General features: G+C 50.0%; 2 protein-coding genes across 3 annotated transcripts; one reads left to right on the top strand and one right to left on the bottom strand.

Moving 5' to 3' along the window:
* Positions 1-143: 143 nt before the first annotated feature.
* Positions 144-12822, top strand: RIBC1 (RIB43A domain with coiled-coils 1). Of its 2 annotated transcripts, XM_032474643.1 has the most exons (8): positions 144-287; positions 604-715; positions 5393-5509; positions 6839-6920; positions 7124-7468; positions 11514-11632; positions 12074-12468; positions 12584-12822. In XM_032474643.1, the coding sequence occupies exons 3-8, from the start codon at positions 5393-5395 to the stop codon at positions 12663-12665; spliced, it is 1140 nt and encodes a 379-aa protein (XP_032330534.1). In that variant the 5' UTR covers positions 144-287; positions 604-715; the 3' UTR covers positions 12666-12822. The 2 variants fall into 2 exon arrangements, with proteins under 2 accessions (XP_032330534.1, XP_006192402.3); XM_006192340.3 differs by lacking the exons at positions 144-287; positions 604-715 and adding an exon at positions 4602-4714.
* A 149-nt stretch (positions 12823-12971) lies between these two features.
* Positions 12972-15413, bottom strand: HSD17B10 (hydroxysteroid 17-beta dehydrogenase 10). Its single transcript, XM_032474644.1, has 6 exons — positions 15293-15413; positions 14769-14933; positions 13956-14120; positions 13699-13827; positions 13512-13620; positions 12972-13315 (listed from the first exon to the last, which is right to left on the bottom strand). The coding sequence occupies exons 1-6, from the start codon at positions 15317-15319 to the stop codon at positions 13125-13127; spliced, it is 786 nt and encodes a 261-aa protein (XP_032330535.1). The 5' UTR covers positions 15320-15413; the 3' UTR covers positions 12972-13124.
* Between the last annotated feature and the right edge of the window lie 437 nt (positions 15414-15850).

Here is a 15850-nt window from a genome sequence, read left to right as displayed (position 1 = left end):
CTAGCGGGATTTTCGGCTTCCGGCGCGGCCGGGAACCAGGGGCGGGGCCTTCGGGTGACGTAGAGGTTTGGTTGATCCGTTGCCAGGGCGCGAGATTACGACAGACGTTTAGGCCCCGCCCTCTCTTCTTGTTGCATGGCAACGCAAACCGCGGCTACCTAGTCGTGGAGGAGGCGGTGCCGGGAGGAGTCTGCAGCTTTTGGGAGGCGGGGAAGCTGGCTGACCGAGCCGACGCCTGCTGAGACAAGTTAGAAGTCCCAGCAGGGCTATGCCCTCAGGGCAAGAAGGTAGGAGCTCGGCAGTGGCTTTTGCCTCGCCGGCGGGAAGCTCAAATGGGAACGGGGTCGGAAATTGGAAGGACCCCAGGGAGCGGAAGGCTGTACAGGAAGGAGGGGCCAGCGAGAGGATTCCGTGTTATAGGAGCTCAGATTGCTGACGGTGGAGTAGGGTTGGGAGTGGGCTGGGGTTAGAAGTGGGATAGGGTGTGAAGGGGGATGGGGTGTGAATGGAGATGAAGCGACTCTGGAGCGACTGGGATACGGGGCTGGGGAAAACTATGGCCAGAGGTACTACCCCTGTCCGCTGCCTCTCTTGTTTCTCCAGAGTTCAGAGGCTACCGCTGTAGCCCAAGAATAGTCTTGTACCTGAGCCACTTGGCTGCTTGAACCTAGACCCCACCTGGGAGCTTCAAAATTGGGACTTCTTGCTGAGAAAGGTATTTTGTGTGACCTCCCCCGGAAGTCAGTGTCCCTAAGCCAGTGCTTTCCACCTGTATACTTCTTTGCTTCTCCTCCTTCATCTCTCTCCCACTCTTCATGCCTCACCCCCACCCCATTCCCTCCTCTCCATCCCCCTCTGCCCCTTCCCTTGCTTCCTCCCTTCCTCTTCTCTCTCTGCTCTCTGTCCCCCTCCTCCATCAACTGCTCTGTTGCCCTCCTTCCTCTTTCCCCCTCTGCCCCCTGAGTCTGCCCTTTCTGTCCCCTTCTCCTGTTTCCCAACTTTTCTATCCCTCTCCTCCATCCCCTCATCCCCCCTCTCCTTATACCTGTTCATTACTAAGCCATGGTTTTAGCAGTCCAAGAAGCTGTCTGTGGAATCCTCCCCTTTAGTGTGACCTTATAATGTGGTGATAGATGGAATGGGTAGGCTGGGGTTGGTGCTTAGACATGGAAAGGGTCTGGTGGCTGCCATAGCCATTCCTGTAACTATCTTTAAAATGATGTCTAAGGGCTGGGAAGAGTCGTAGAGTCTAAGAATAAGTCCAGGAAAGTAAGAAAGCTTGGAGCCATAAATGAAGTTCATTTGGGAGAAACAGTCATGATCAGGCTGAGGGGTAAAATGACCAAAGGACAGCAATCTCATATAATTGACAGGAACTATTGCTCCATTTAAGAATATGAAATGGAGCTTCAGGGAAGAACTCAAATTTAATCCCTATCTCTCACACCATATACAAAATGCAATTCCAGATAGATTAAAAACTTAAATGAGAAAAGCAAAACTTTAGAAATTTTAGAAGAATATATGGGAGAATATCTTTATGACCTCAGGGGATTTCTTAAATAATAAAAACTTCTAAGCTTAAAGGAAAAGATTGGTCAATTTGACTACATTCAAATACCTCCAAATTACAACATAAAGTGAAAAGATGGTAAGTGCACACAGAAAGCGTCTAAAGTACATTGATAATGTTTTCTCCTCTGTGTTCTGTAGAGGGTTCACGGGTGTTCATTTTGTTGTACTTCATAACTTACATGTGTGTTAACCATATTCTTTTGTATGTATCAACTGTTACCATAAAATTATTCTATAATAATAATAAAGTGAAAAGACAAGCCACAAACTGGAGATGTTTGCCACATTTAAACTAAGAAATGATTAGTGTGTAGAATACATAAGGAACTCCTAAAATTAATATGAAAAGGACAAATGATTTTTTTAATGAACAAAAGATATGAGTGGGCACTTCACAGAAGAGAAACAAAAACGGGCAAAACGCACATGAAAAGATGTTGCAACCTCATTAGCAGTAAGGAAAATTCCAATTAAAATTGATCATTATATTATACCCACAAATTGGCAAAAATTAAAAAGTCTATATCAACTGTTGGTGAGGATGTGGAGTGGCTAGAGTTTTATACACTATGGTGAAAGTATAAATTGGTACAATCTCCTTGGAAAACAACTTAACATTATCTTGTAAAGTTTAAATAGGCTTATGCCCTATGAATCAGCAATTCCACTCCTAGGTATATGCTAGAGAAACTTTTCCACCTGTATGTATCAGTCTCTTCTAATCTGCAAGTTCCTCCTCTTATTGCAAGAGATTGCAATTTGAAAAAATAAAATAAACTTGGTTGTTTGTGCTGCTGAGTCCTAGTCTCTCTTGAACCCACTTCAGTCAGGCTCCACCCAAAATGTTCTTGTTAAGGGCATCAGCAACCCTTCCCTGCAAATCAGTCAGTCCTCAGTCCTCATCTTAGTTACCCATCATCAGTTGCTCACCCTCTCCGCCCAAAAGCACTTTCTTCACTTGGCCTCTCAAACACCACCCACTCCAGTTTTTCCTCCCACCTCACTGGCCACTAAGCCTCCAGTGCTGGCTCCGCCTCTCCCCATCTCTCCTGAGGCATTCTTCTCCATCTACACTCACTCCCTGGGAGATCTCTTACAGCCTCCTAGCTTTAAAGTCCTTACATCCGACAGGATGGGCTGTTATGCTGAGGTTACCAACAACCTCAAAATCTCCGCAGCTCATAAAAACAAAGATTCCTCACTCCCGCTTCTTGTCCATTGTGGGTTGGCTACATCTCTGTGCTGTCATTCCAGGACCGAGGCTGAAGGAGCAGCCCTTACCTCAGACATTGCCAGTCTCACAGCAGAGAGTGAACAGAGAAAGTGGCTTTCACGTCATGGCTCTCAGTTCTACTTGGGAATAGCACAGGTCAATTCTCACATTGCAGACAGCAAAGCAGATCATAAGGATAACCCTGAGGGCAGTGAGATAAGGATATCTAATCCTTCTGTAAGGAGGAACAGCAGATCTTTTTGAACAATAACAACACTTACCATACCATCCATGTGCTATCAGTGGATATCTACTAGGCCCCCTCAAACTCTAAACTTCCAAAACTCATCTCTGGATCCTCCCCCCATCCTATACTGTTCTCCCCACACAGACTATTCAGTTGACAGCAACTCCTCTGATCACCCCAGCCCCAATCCTTGAAGTAATTCTTAAGGCTGCTCTCACACCGCACATCCAATCCATCAGGAATTCCTGTTGGCTCTGCCTTCAAAATATATCCAGAAATCTGACCACTTCTCGCTACCTCTGCTACTGCTAACCTGGTGAGAGTCACCCTCATCTCTTGCCTGGACGACTGCAATAGCCTCCTGTCTGGTCTCCCTGCCTCTAGCCTTGCCTCCCCTGCCCTCCGCAGTCTATTCTTAACATAGCAGCAAGAGTGATCCTTTAAAAGTCAAAGACAGAACACATCGTTCCCACTGCTCAAAATCCTCCAATGGCTGCTCATTTCTCTCAGAGTAAAAGCTGCAGCCTTTACAATGGTCTGCCAAGTCCTACATCCTCTGTGCCCCCCACCTCCCCTAATCTCTCTAATGTCATTTCCAGCCCACTTCTTCACTTCCACACGTGCCTTCCTGCTGTCCCCTTGAGTGTGTGCCTCTCGTGTCCACCTTAAGGCCTCTGCACTTGTTCCCTCTGCCTGGAGTGCTCTCTTCCTAGATAACAGAATAGGAGACTCCCTCACCTTCTTCAAGTATTTGCTCAAATATTACCTTCTCAGTTATGCCTCCCCTGACTTCCATATTTAAAACTGCAACATTCCACCCCCCCGCCATTTCCTTGGCACTTCCAGTCCTCCTTATCCTGCTTTATATTTTTCCCCAAAGCACTTATCATCATCTTCTTACAAACTACTTAATGTACTCTCTATAGTCTGTCTGTCCCCACTAGAAAGTAACTTCCACAAGGACTCAGATTTCTGTCACTTGATGTCTCCCAAATGCTTAAAGGATCGTCTGACAGTAGGCACTCCACAAATATTCATTAAATGATAGAATGAACATGGGTGAAAGAAAAGAGCAAGATGTAAAAGAATGTACACTGCATGATACTTCATAAAGTTCCAAAACAGGAAAATGTTTTAAAATATTGTTCAGGGAATAATACACAGAGAGTCTATGAATGCATGATATTAGTAAAGGAATGGTAACATTTGGGATAGTGGTTATCTCTTAGGATAAGGATGAGAAGAGACATAAGACCTACTTCAATAGTATTGATCAGGTTCTATTTCTTAAGTTGGGGAGGTGGTTCATAGGTCTCTTTTATCATGCTTCCAAACTTTCATATGGCTTATATGTATTCTCCTGTATGTGTCAAATATTTAGTTACAAAATGTTTTTTAAAAAAAAGGACGGGAGCCAGCTCTAGGAGTTGAGCAATGGTGTACTAAACAAAGGAACAAAGGGTACAAAGGCCTGAGGTGGGAAAGGTGTACTGTTGGAGGACTTGATAGAAAGCCAGGGTGCCTGGAGCACTGTAAGCAAGGGAGAGGGTGGCATGAGATGAAGTGGAGACGTATGCAGGAACCGGATCGTGTGGAGGAACTGGATCTCGAAAGCTCACAGTAAAGAGTTTGGATCTGATTCTAAGTGCAGTGGGAAGCCAGGGGAGGATTTTAAGCAGGTGAGAGACATATCAGATTTACGTTTGCAAAAGTGATTTTGGCTGGGGCTTTGGCTGGTTCTCGAGCCAAAAGTGGGCTTCCCCAGATATGAAGGAACATAGGCAAATTTAAGCCCTCTAGCCTTTCATCTGACTAGAGAATGAGTAATAAGAATAAAGGGGGAATGGCAGTGGCATTTACTGAAATGGGGAACACTGAACAGAACATAATGCAAATGGGGGTGTTGTAAGTGAGTTTGAGACTTGGAAAGGTGAGCAGGGGTCAGATCCTGAAGACCCTTATAAATCTAACAAAGGGGGTTGAACTTGATCTTGTAAACACTGGGGAACCATGTGCTCTACAGCTGCTTTTAAAGGTTTTAAGCTAAGGCGTTCCATGGTCAGATTTGCTTTTCAGAAAGATCACTTTGGTAGCCAGGGCAGAAAATGAAGTAGAGAGCGTAACACTAGAGAAAGGGAGGCCAGTGAGGCTCCTGGGAATACTGTCTGGCACCAGATTGTGAGGCCTGAATTAGGGTGATGACAGCAGAGATGGAGGACACAGATATGAAATATATCAGGAAGGAAAATCAGTAGGAATCAATAACCGGTGAGATACTGTGGGGAGGAGTGGGGGTGGAGGTGGAGTCAAGGATGGTGGTCAGTACTGATTGGCCATTTGCCTCCCCCTCGCTCCAGATGTTTAAGACAAACGTGCCACCAGATCCCAAGGAGGTGGCAGCCATTGAGGCTAGAAGAAATCGAGAAAAAGAACGACAAAGCCGAGTCTTCAATGTGCGGACCAGAGTCATGGGGGTGAGTGGGCAGCACCTTCTCTGGACCAGGGGCCGCCTCACTCATGTCCCTGGAGAGGAGCATAGCAGGGCCCATCACAGCCCCTCCCTGACTCGAGCAGACCTGAGAGCTGAAGAGGAGGGAGGAGGGGGAAAAGGCACCAACTCCTATAGGTGCAGGAAGGGCCTGGGAAAGGGGGTGGAGGGTGCAGGGGAAGAGGAGCCAGTGACAGCTGACTCTTCTCCAGTCAGCTCTGGGCCAAGTGGCCGGGTTCTCGAGAGACAGGCACATGGAGCCAAAAGAAGTCTAAAGAATATTTGGTAGTGTATGTGCCTGAACTCTCTGGAAGGCTACATAAGAAACTGTTAACCGGGCTGAGGGACAGAGATGGGAGGGACACTTACTCTTCACTAAACTGTAGTCCCTTTTGCACTATTGTGAAATGTTTTAAATGAATTATAACCAAAAGAAAAAGAAAATATTGATAGCTTAAGAAAAATAGATTGCTGGGTGGGTGTACAGAGGAGGGATGCAGCATGGTGTTCTGGAAAAGACCCCATACCTATGCTCAAGGGCCAGGTCTGCAGTTTACTAGAGGTGTGGCTTTGGATAAGCTCTTCTCTGAGCTCCCACCTCCTCCTCTGTAAGATGAGGCTAAATAAAGGAAGTGTTGGGGTGAGTATTAACAAATGGTGATGGCTCTGAAAAACAGAGTGGGGTGCCTGACACAAGTAAGTAGTTGGCTGAGGGGTGAGTGGTGTGACTGAGATCAAGTTGGCAAGCGTTTCCTCGGGGCCTGCTCTGTGCCGAGCAAGCCCTGGATTGGGCGGTAGGGATACAAAGCTGACGAAGGCCCAGTCTCTGCCCTTAGTGGGTTCACAGTCTGGTGTAGGAGATAAAGAGGCAAACTTCAATATAAGGTGTACAGTGAGTCCTGGACTCTATGGGAGTAGCACCTGCTGGAGGGGTCAGGTAAGTCAAGCCTGAGCTGGTCTTGAGGGATGAATAGGAGTTTGGGTAAAGAGGAGAGGAAGTAGGGCTCCAAGCAGAGGGAGCAGCTGGAGCAAAGGCTGTCAGTTCAAAATAGTCTAAGAGGTATAGGGAACTGTAAGCAAAGCTCCCGAGGGTGGGAGAAGGCAAGAGGGTACTGAGATGAGGCTGGAGACAGAGGCAGAGGCTAGACCACTGAGGGGCTTACAAACCAGAGTGAGATGGTGACACATTATTCAGTAGGTACTGGGGATCCCATAGGGGGATTCTGAGCAGGTAAATTCTTAGCAGTTTGTGTTAGAGCATTCAAGGCCCGCTGCTGGGCCTCTCTGCTGATTCCACTCATTTCTTTGGGATCAGGTGGATGTAGAAGCCCTGAACAGCCAGGTGGAAGAACAAAAGCTTCGGGAGACAACAGAACGGAGCAAGGAGGCAGCTTATGGTAAAAGCCCAAGGCCAGGGGCCAGCCAAACGGGAAAAGCAAGGGCCTGAGTGGGCAGGTCAGGCAGTTCTGCCTCGGAGTGGGGCCTGATGCCTGGCGTGTGGTGGGACAAACCAGATGGGCCTTTGGGAACAGTGGCTGTGCTGAATGGGCTCTGTCCCTCCTGAGGGGCCTTCTCCAACGTCCGTGACCACCACCCCCAGGTACCACCCAGGTGCAGTATGATGTAGTAGCTCAGATGCTAGAGAAAGAAGAAGCAGAACGGAACCGTCGGCTGTCCAAGAAAATCCAGGAGTTTCGAGAGCAGAAGCAGCAGCTCAAGAAAAAGTGTGAATTTGACCCCTGGGATCCATTCCGACTCTGGATGAAGTATCCAGCTCCTCTCCGTGACAATGATCCCTACTGTGGTGCAGCCAGCCTGCAGTACTTCCCGGGGGAGAACCTGGACAGGGCCAGATGCCCGAGAATGCAGCAGGAGCAGTTCAGGTACAACCTGGAGAGGCAGCTACAAGAGCAACAGCAAGCCAGAGCTAATGAGACTTGTATAGGTAAGCAGTGGGGCCCTCCAGGCTGCAACCTGAGGCCTAGCAGGGAGTCGTCCTGAGCTGGGTTCAGCACCCGGAAGCCCAGAATTGTGTGGGGAGGTCCACAGGGCTAATGCTGAAAGGTTAGACTGAGCAGGCCCCAACCTCCCTGACTTCCTTCAGTAACGGACAGTGTTGCCATTGATTCCCCCATCAGCCTTGGCACTCCATTACCTGGAGGTGGCAGAGTGAAGACTAAGGGCTTTGCTGCTGAATAGCTGGTCTGAGCAAATGAATTTTCCTCTCTGTGCTTCGGTTTCCTCATCTTTAAAATGAGGATAATAATCCATACCACAAAGAGCTCGTATGAGAATGAAATAAGATACTGTATGTAAAGGCACAAGCGTCAGTGCTCAATAACCAGGAGTTCCTATTACTATGACATCTGTGGCCACGTCCTCTTCCATTAGAGTAAGCCCTTCAAGGGCAAGGACCATCTCTTAGCTACCCACATTGCTCACCTTTAAAATTGGCCCTGTTAACAGCATCCTGTTCCGTCTACCACTTATAGAGGTAACTAATTCTCAAAGTATTTGTGGAATGTCTGTCTTCTTCCCAAGCTGTCAGCTCACTGCAGATGAACCACATCTCTCTTTTCCACCCCTTGTATCCCAGTTGCCTAGTAACAGTCTGCCACAGTGTCAGGGGCTCAATAAATCATTGTTGAATGAACAACTGGAGACCCAAGTGAACAAGGCAGGCCTAGGAACCCACAGAACCATGCCTTCCAGAAAAATCAGTTTAGTGTAAGAGAAAAAGACACATGCATAAGTCATTTATCAGTAAATATCTATGCTTTAACACTGTGTTAGGTCCTATGATAGATACTGTAATAGAAATATATACGGGACAAGGAGCGACCATCAGTCAATATGGGGGTGGTCAATTCTCACAAAGGAAGGGAGGCAGCGTAGGGGGTTGGCAAAGGTCAGCTGTCAGGAACCGTTTTTGAAAAGTCGGGTACACTTTTTTGCGAGATGGAGAGCGGGAACAGGAAGAGGTCATTCTAGGTGGCCCCCCCCTCCACCTAGAGGAGGGGTGAGGAAGTGGGGAAGCAAGAGGAAGAGCTAACCTTCATTGTGCACTCACTGCATCCCAGACACTGCACTAAGCTTTCTAGTATGTATTAACTCACTTCATCCTCACAACAACCCTGTGAGGTAAGTACCAGTAGTATCCCCATTGTCAGTGGAGGAAACGGAAGGACAGAGATGTTAAATAACTTGCCCAAAGTCGTACCATTAGTCGGTGATGGAGGTGGGAGGTGAACTCAGGCAGGCTGCCTCCAGAGCCCATACCCTTGACCGCGACACCATCCTGGCCCTCTCTCTGTCACCATGAGAAAGTGGGGACTGAGAGGCCGAGGGAGTCGGCCCATGTCCTGGAGGAGTTCAGGTGGGAACAGAAACCTGTCTATTGGATTCAGAAATTCGGAGTATTGGGTGATTTGGGACAGAACAGTTACCACGGCACTGGGGGCCCAGCTGCCCAATGGCAGCAGGCAGGTATACAAGAAGGGAGGGCAAGGCAGCAGGGGCCAGCAGGATGCTGAGGGGGGAGTCTGTGCAGTATGATGGAAGGAGCGTGGGCTGATTCCTCAAGAGACCTGGATTCCAGCCCCAGCCTCCCGCTCACTGCCTGTGTAAACTTGGGCATTTGATCTCACCTCTGGACCTCAGTGTCCCCTTCTGAAAAATGGGGCTGATCTGTCTTCTCTTGGTTGCTGTGAGGAGTGAAATGAAACAATGCACCCCTCTCCTCTCCTTCCCCCCACCCTCCAGTCTCTGAAGTCTATGTCCCTGTGCCTCTTCAGAGCCAAGCCTATGCTTTGGACTCCATTTTCCCTGCCTGCCACCCACGCTATGCTCCGTCAGGTATCCCCTCCCCAGCCTTCTCAACTGGCCCCTTCCGTGCAGGCTGTAAACACGCTTCCTTCTGTCTAACTCATCTTCAAAACTCAAATGCCTCCCCCTACCCTGTGATTCCTCTAGATGCTGTGAGCCAGCTGTTTTCCTCTATGGCCAGACTTTTGAAAACACCTGCTTCCACTTGCTGTCTTACCTCCTAACTTTCCAGCCACACCTCAACCCCGGAGATCTCATTTCCCCCCACACAACTTCACTGACACTACTAGTACTAAAATCATCCATGCCCTTGTGTTATGAGGTACGAGAGGCTGTTTAGTATCTTCTCCTTGATCGGACCTTTCTTGCTACACTTGCCTCTGACCACATCTTCCTTCTTAAATGTCTCTTCCTTGGCTTCGGTGACAGCATGTTCTGCTCATAGCTCTCTGACCATTCCTCCTGTCTGCCCTTTTTGGGCTCCTTTTCCTTCTACTCCTTCCTTCTTGAGACTCTGTCCCTGGTCCACTGCTCTCCCTAACCTGCATGCTTACCTCAGGTGCCCCAGGCCCTCATTCCGGTTTCAGTGAACATGTCGCCACCTCTGTGCTGCAGAATCAGCTAGCCAGATGCATGCTGACCACCTCCAACCCAGCTTCCTAAACAGAACTAATCAGTGGTGCCTAACCTGCTCTGCATTCTCTATCTCCTTTCCATTGCTGGCCACACCATGCTTGCAGTCCTCCGAGCCAGGACCTTAGGAAGCATCCCTGAGTCTTTCTTCTCCCCTACTCCCTCATCCAGTCCATCAAGTACTGCTGATGTAACCTCCATCTATTTCCCCTCCATCCTTTCCATCACTGGCCTGGTTTGAGCCCTCCCGATGGGCCTACTGTGAAAGCCTCCGAGATGGCTTCCCTTCCTCCACTGTCTCCCACCAGCCTGACTGTCCTCTATACTGGCTACCAGAAGGAGCTTTCTAAAATGCAAATCTAACTGTGCTCCCCTCCTTGCTTAAAATCCTTCCATGTTCCCTACCACCCTCAGGGTCAAGGTTCTGGCCCTCAGTCTGGTCCCTCTACAGCTTCCTGGTTACTTGCATTTGATGCTCCAGCAAGAGCAGACTATTTATAATTGGAGATACAGACCATGCTGTTTCTTGACTTATTCATTTGATATTTAATGAGCACCCACTATGTGTCAAGCTCTGATGAAGGTGCTGGGGTGTGGTGGCAGATAAAACAGACAAAATTCCCTGCCTTCACGAAGGTTTACCTTTAGTGAGAGAGACAGGCAATAGATAAAATAATCAAGTAAAATGTGGGGTATATTGGGTGGTGACAAATGCTAGGGAGAAAAATAAACCAGGGAGAGGATAAATGTTGGGGGCAGGCAGGCTGCAATTTTAGGTAGGAGAGACAGGGCAGGCCTCACTGAGGCGGTAACATTTGAGCAAAGACCTGAGGGAAGCGGGAAGCAAGAGAGCATGAGATAAGGGTAACATTTATTGCAGATCCCTAAGGCAAGAGTGTCTGGCATGTCCTGGAAACAGCAAGGAGACCAGTGTGGCTAGACTGAAGTAAAGTGTCAATACCTTTGCTCGTGCTGCACCTGCAGCCTGGAATGCACTTTGCTCTTTTTAGCTATATGCAACACATGTTTCAAGGATCACCTCCTCCTGGAAGCCTTCCTTTCACCCAAACCTCTCTTAATGCCCTGTACACATCTGTCATTGCTCTTACCACCTTGTGGTATGCTGATTTATGTTTGATCCCTCTCCTCTACTGGACAGGGAATTCTCTGAGAACAGGATTGAATTCATTGATGTCCTCCAAACCTAACACATGGCCCTTAGACTGAGGCTCAGAGATGAAAATGATTTCCCCAAGGTCACAAAGCTCAGATCCAATAGAGCTGGCACTGAGACCCAAGTCCATTGGAGGAATCTTTCAGTTAGGCACCTGAGAAATCCTTGTAGCTGTCACTTTGGTTATCCATCGCCCTAAAGAGTAGCTCCTTCCACATTCCTGCAGTTAGGACATTACCTGCCTCCCAAACACACATACATAGACATCCACAAAGCTTGCTGAACAAATGGCTGAATGAGTGAAGCGGGAAGGGAGCAAGCTAGTACAGTACAGCTCTGGCCATCTTTCTCTGTGCAGATATGCTCAGTGACCAGCTGCGCCTAGCCATGGACATACGGGCCACCCAGATGGTCAAGTTGGAGGAGTCCTGTCGCATGGCCATGATGTCTGCCACGGCTAATGCCAACAAAGCCCAGGTACGGCAGGAGCCATCCAGGGCACTGGGCTCTCCCCAGTCCCTTGAACAAAGTCCTGGGGAACCTGAGCCACATCTTTCCCCCTCACACACTGTCTCAAATCAACACCAGCCCCCTCATCTGCCTGAGGACTTCCCCCTTCACCTAAGGGCCCTTTTAGGGTGGAAGGTACTCTTCCCCACCTCTAGACTCAGGATGATCTGAGAACAGAACACTGCCCTCCCTTCCCCCAGCCTCTCAGTCTCAGGGCTTCCAGAGGGCAGAGAAATTCCCTGCCCATGCCAGCCCTCCCCCTACCTTAAGTCACTCAAAAGACCATGAAGTATCTGGTCCTTCTCTCCCTGGGAATGGAGGGAAGTAGGGCCATGTCCCCTCCTTCCCTGTGGCTGAGAGTCCCCTGAGGTTGGGCATCCACACACTCACATTTGAGGGCCCCACCAGGCAGCCGAGATGGCTGAGCAGCAGCGCCGTGAACGTCAGCGCCAACAGGAGGCCAACCTCATGGAGATCCAGAGCCTGGTCTCGAGCAACCTACTGTCGGAGAACCCCCAGGTCGCCCAAAACCCTGTGGCTCCACACAGGGTCCTGCCCTACTACTGGACGGGCATGACTCCAGAGCAGCGAGCTGCCATCAGAAGAGTCCAGGAGGCACAACGCCGTGAAAAGGAGGCACAGCGCCAGGCCGAACAAGCACTGGATAGCGAATGGGAGAGCCAGGCTGTGAACTTAGCCCAGGCGGCCATGGAATTAGAAGAGCAGGAGAAGGAGCTTTGTGCTGAATTTCGGAGGGGGCTAGGCTCCTTCAACCAGCAGCTGGCTGAGGAGCAAAAGGCTCAGTGAGTTCTTTGGGGTGGCAGCAGGGGTGAATGCCCAGGGAGGGTGAGGAGGGATGGCAAGGGCCATGGAGTGAGGCAGAGCCCGTCAGCTGAGCCCTCTGGGTTTCTTTCACAGGCAAAATTATCTGAATGCAATCATCTACATCAATAAGCCTACAGCCCAGTATTACCTGCAATACAACACCAGCAGCCGCTGACTCAGGATGGTCATCTCTCCCTCCTCCCCCATCAAGCCCACAGAGGCTGAGTCAGAGGAAAATGCTGCAGACCCCCTCCACCAATCCTTCCCCAGTGGGAGAGAGCTGAGCCACTACCCCCACCTTTGACCCTAGGTAATAAAGTTATTCACCAAAATCAAGGCCACGTATTGTCACAGGACACAAGAGGTGTGAGGTACTGCCTCTCCCGCCCCACCCCTGGGCTCTGAGCATCCAACCCTGTCAGTCTTCTCCCATTCACCTTTCTTCCCCATGCCAGCTCCCCCAGCACACAGTGCTGCCCACTTCCCTGTGAGAAACAGAGGTTTTATTAGGCACAAAGGGTGACTGGTGGGCAGAGGTTACAAAATGGCTACTGGACTTCCTCCTAAGCTGGAGTAGAGAACTCCAGAAAGAGGGGCAAAGGGGCATGGTACATGTTTTCTCTGCCCTCCCCCTTCAAGGCTGCATGCGGATGGCCCCATCCAGCCGGATGACCTCTCCATTGATGAATGGGTTCTCGATGATGGCCTGTACCAGATGAGCATACTCAGCAGGATCGCCCAGTCGTCTGGGGAAGGGCACCTGGCTGGCCAGGAAGTTGCGCACTTTATCTGGGAGGGTGGTCAACAGCTGGGTGCCAAATAGGCCTAGACAAGACAGCCAGAGTCAGAGACCCACCCCTGCTTTCGTATTTACCCAGTCTCTCAACTCCCTACTTGGGGTGCCTCCTGTGCCCAGAAATGGAAGGCCGCTGCTATTTAGGTGGTAACTACTTTCCCCTCTCAACTAACTGCCCACGGATCCCACCCAATCCCAGGTGTGGCAGGGAAGGGATATGTCTACCTGGAGCAATGGTCATCACTCGGATGCCCATGGGAGCCAGATCACGAGCAATGGGCAGTGTCATGCCCACTATGCCCCCCTTGGAAGCAGAGTACGCAGCTTGTCCAACCTGAAGAAGGAGGGCAGGTCATAGGGGGCAGGACCCCAACAAGTCACCGAGGCACAAGCCTTGCCCTTGCCCACACACCTGGCCCTCAAAGGCAGCCACGCTGGCAGTGTTGATGATGACCCCACGTTGGCCTCCCTGGTCTGGTTCATTCTGGCCCATCTCACCAGCCACCAGGCGGATCACGTTGAAGGTGCCTACGAGATTCACCTGGAGGACCAGTAGAGACATGGTGTAGGACCTGAGGCAGAGGCAGTCTCTTGTCCCCTAAAAGCTTTGGGGGCACCCACAGCCAGATACCTCTCATTACTACCCCTGGAGAACCTCTAAGGCCTTACATTGAGAACTCGTTGGAAGTCCTCCAAGGTATGGGCCTGGCTCTTCTTTAAGTTGTATGTCTTGCTGGCCACTGCAATGCCTGCACAGTTGACTGCCACATCCACACGGCCAAACTTTTCTTTTGCTAGAGTCAGGGCTGCTTGTACGTCCTTCTCTGAGGTCACCTTCAAAGGGAGAAGTGGAGAAGGTATTCATCCCCCATCTCTCTCTCTCTCTCTCTCTTTTGCGCGCTCTCTCTCACATACACACACAACTGAACCTGGGGGAGGGGAGGGCAAGTCCAGTCTTTGAGTGACAACTGAATTGTGTAAGCAAGGAGAGGCGAAGAGAAAAGAATGTGACAAAGTTGAAAATGTTACAGACTATTGAGCAGTGTTGTAAAATATTTTTCAAATCTAGACCCTCTTTTGATAAATTCACACACCCCTGGAGATTATTAACTGCTGTGGATCAGAGTAGTTTTGAGAATTGTTGATATGAAGATAAACTAGATTTTTTATACCTCTACCTGCTAAGATGATTTCCTCAAGCTTTACTTTCTGTCGTTTGTTTCATGAAAAGTTTTTCGACTTCGTAAATATAAAATTACAGGGCATGATATGCATTTCCAGACTATACATACCTCCTGGAAGAGATTCTGACATGTCCAATCCCCAACCCCAACGTTGTGAATCCCAGCTTTAGAAATTCCTTATCGTAGGTGTTTGAGGATGGCTCAGGCCAAAATGGAAAAGGAGACGGGTCCACTGCCCACGTAGACAGCACCCTTATGAAAAGGGACCCCATGGAGAAGGCGGGGTAATCCCACTTACGTCCGCTGGGGCAAAGGCGCAGCTCTTCCCTAACTTCTTGGCCTGGGCCTCCCCATCCGAGTTGGGCAGGTCCAGAAGTACGGCAGTGGCCCCCTGCCCTACCAGTCGCTCTGCCGTGGCCAGGCCTAGGCCCGAGGCTCCACCGGTTATTAGGGCGACCAGACCCTGTGAAGAGGGGCACTGTTAATAGTTACACTGTGCAAACCACCGCCACACTTTCATCTGCCCATTCTCCAGGCTTCTTCGAGGGAGGCTCCTGGTCACCCCTGCGGAGTGACCGCGGTATGCCGCCTCACCTTACTGATGGGACCTCCAGGTGTCTCACCCCTAAACAGCTCATCTAGTCGCCCCACATACACGTGCCTCGGAGAGTTGACCTTCACCTCCCGAGCCCAACCGCCGCAATACCAGGCCGAGATAAGCGTGACCCTTTCTCCCAGCACCGAGCTCTTCCCCCTAGTTCTCCAGCCGCGCCGTCCCGGGAGGTTCAGCGGAGTAAGCAGCAGGGGAGAAGACCCGGTTACCTTCACGCTCCGACACGCCGCAGCCATCTTGCGCTCACCTCTCCTCAGGCAGGACTGTCGAGCGCTCTTTGATTGGCGGAGGCGGAGCCGCGGGGCGGGGCCGGCGAGGCGGGCGGTCCTCGGCCCGGGACTTCCGGCGCGTGTCAGCCACTCACGTCGTCTGCAGAGAGGGCGAGGCCAAGGCCGGGTCCACCCCTAGAGAGTTATTTCACCTGGGGAAAGAACCTTGCAAAACCGCCGCACCCTCCGTCCAACTCTCTAGTTGGTCTTTGGTAAGGAGGTCAGCTCTGCTGGGGGAGGGGGACAGAAGACTGAGAGTGTGTCCCTTACTCCTCGGAAAAAGCCTCCATTCAAGTATAAACATATCTGAGAGACTTCTATTTGCCAGGCTCTGTGCGGGGCACTGGGAATACCCAGGGGAATAATAAAAGGTTCATACCTTCCAGGAGGACACGATTCCTTTGGAAAAAGAGATAATTACAGTAAAAAAAAAAAAAAAAGATAATTACAGTACAGACACAAAGGAAGGGAGAGAGAATCAGATTCTGGAACCGAGAC

Source organism: Camelus ferus, chromosome X, assembly GCF_009834535.1.
Source record: "Camelus ferus isolate YT-003-E chromosome X, BCGSAC_Cfer_1.0, whole genome shotgun sequence".
NCBI classification, from domain to species: domain Eukaryota; kingdom Metazoa; phylum Chordata; class Mammalia; order Artiodactyla; family Camelidae; genus Camelus; species Camelus ferus.
This window is presented reverse-complemented; position numbering and strand designations above follow the sequence as displayed.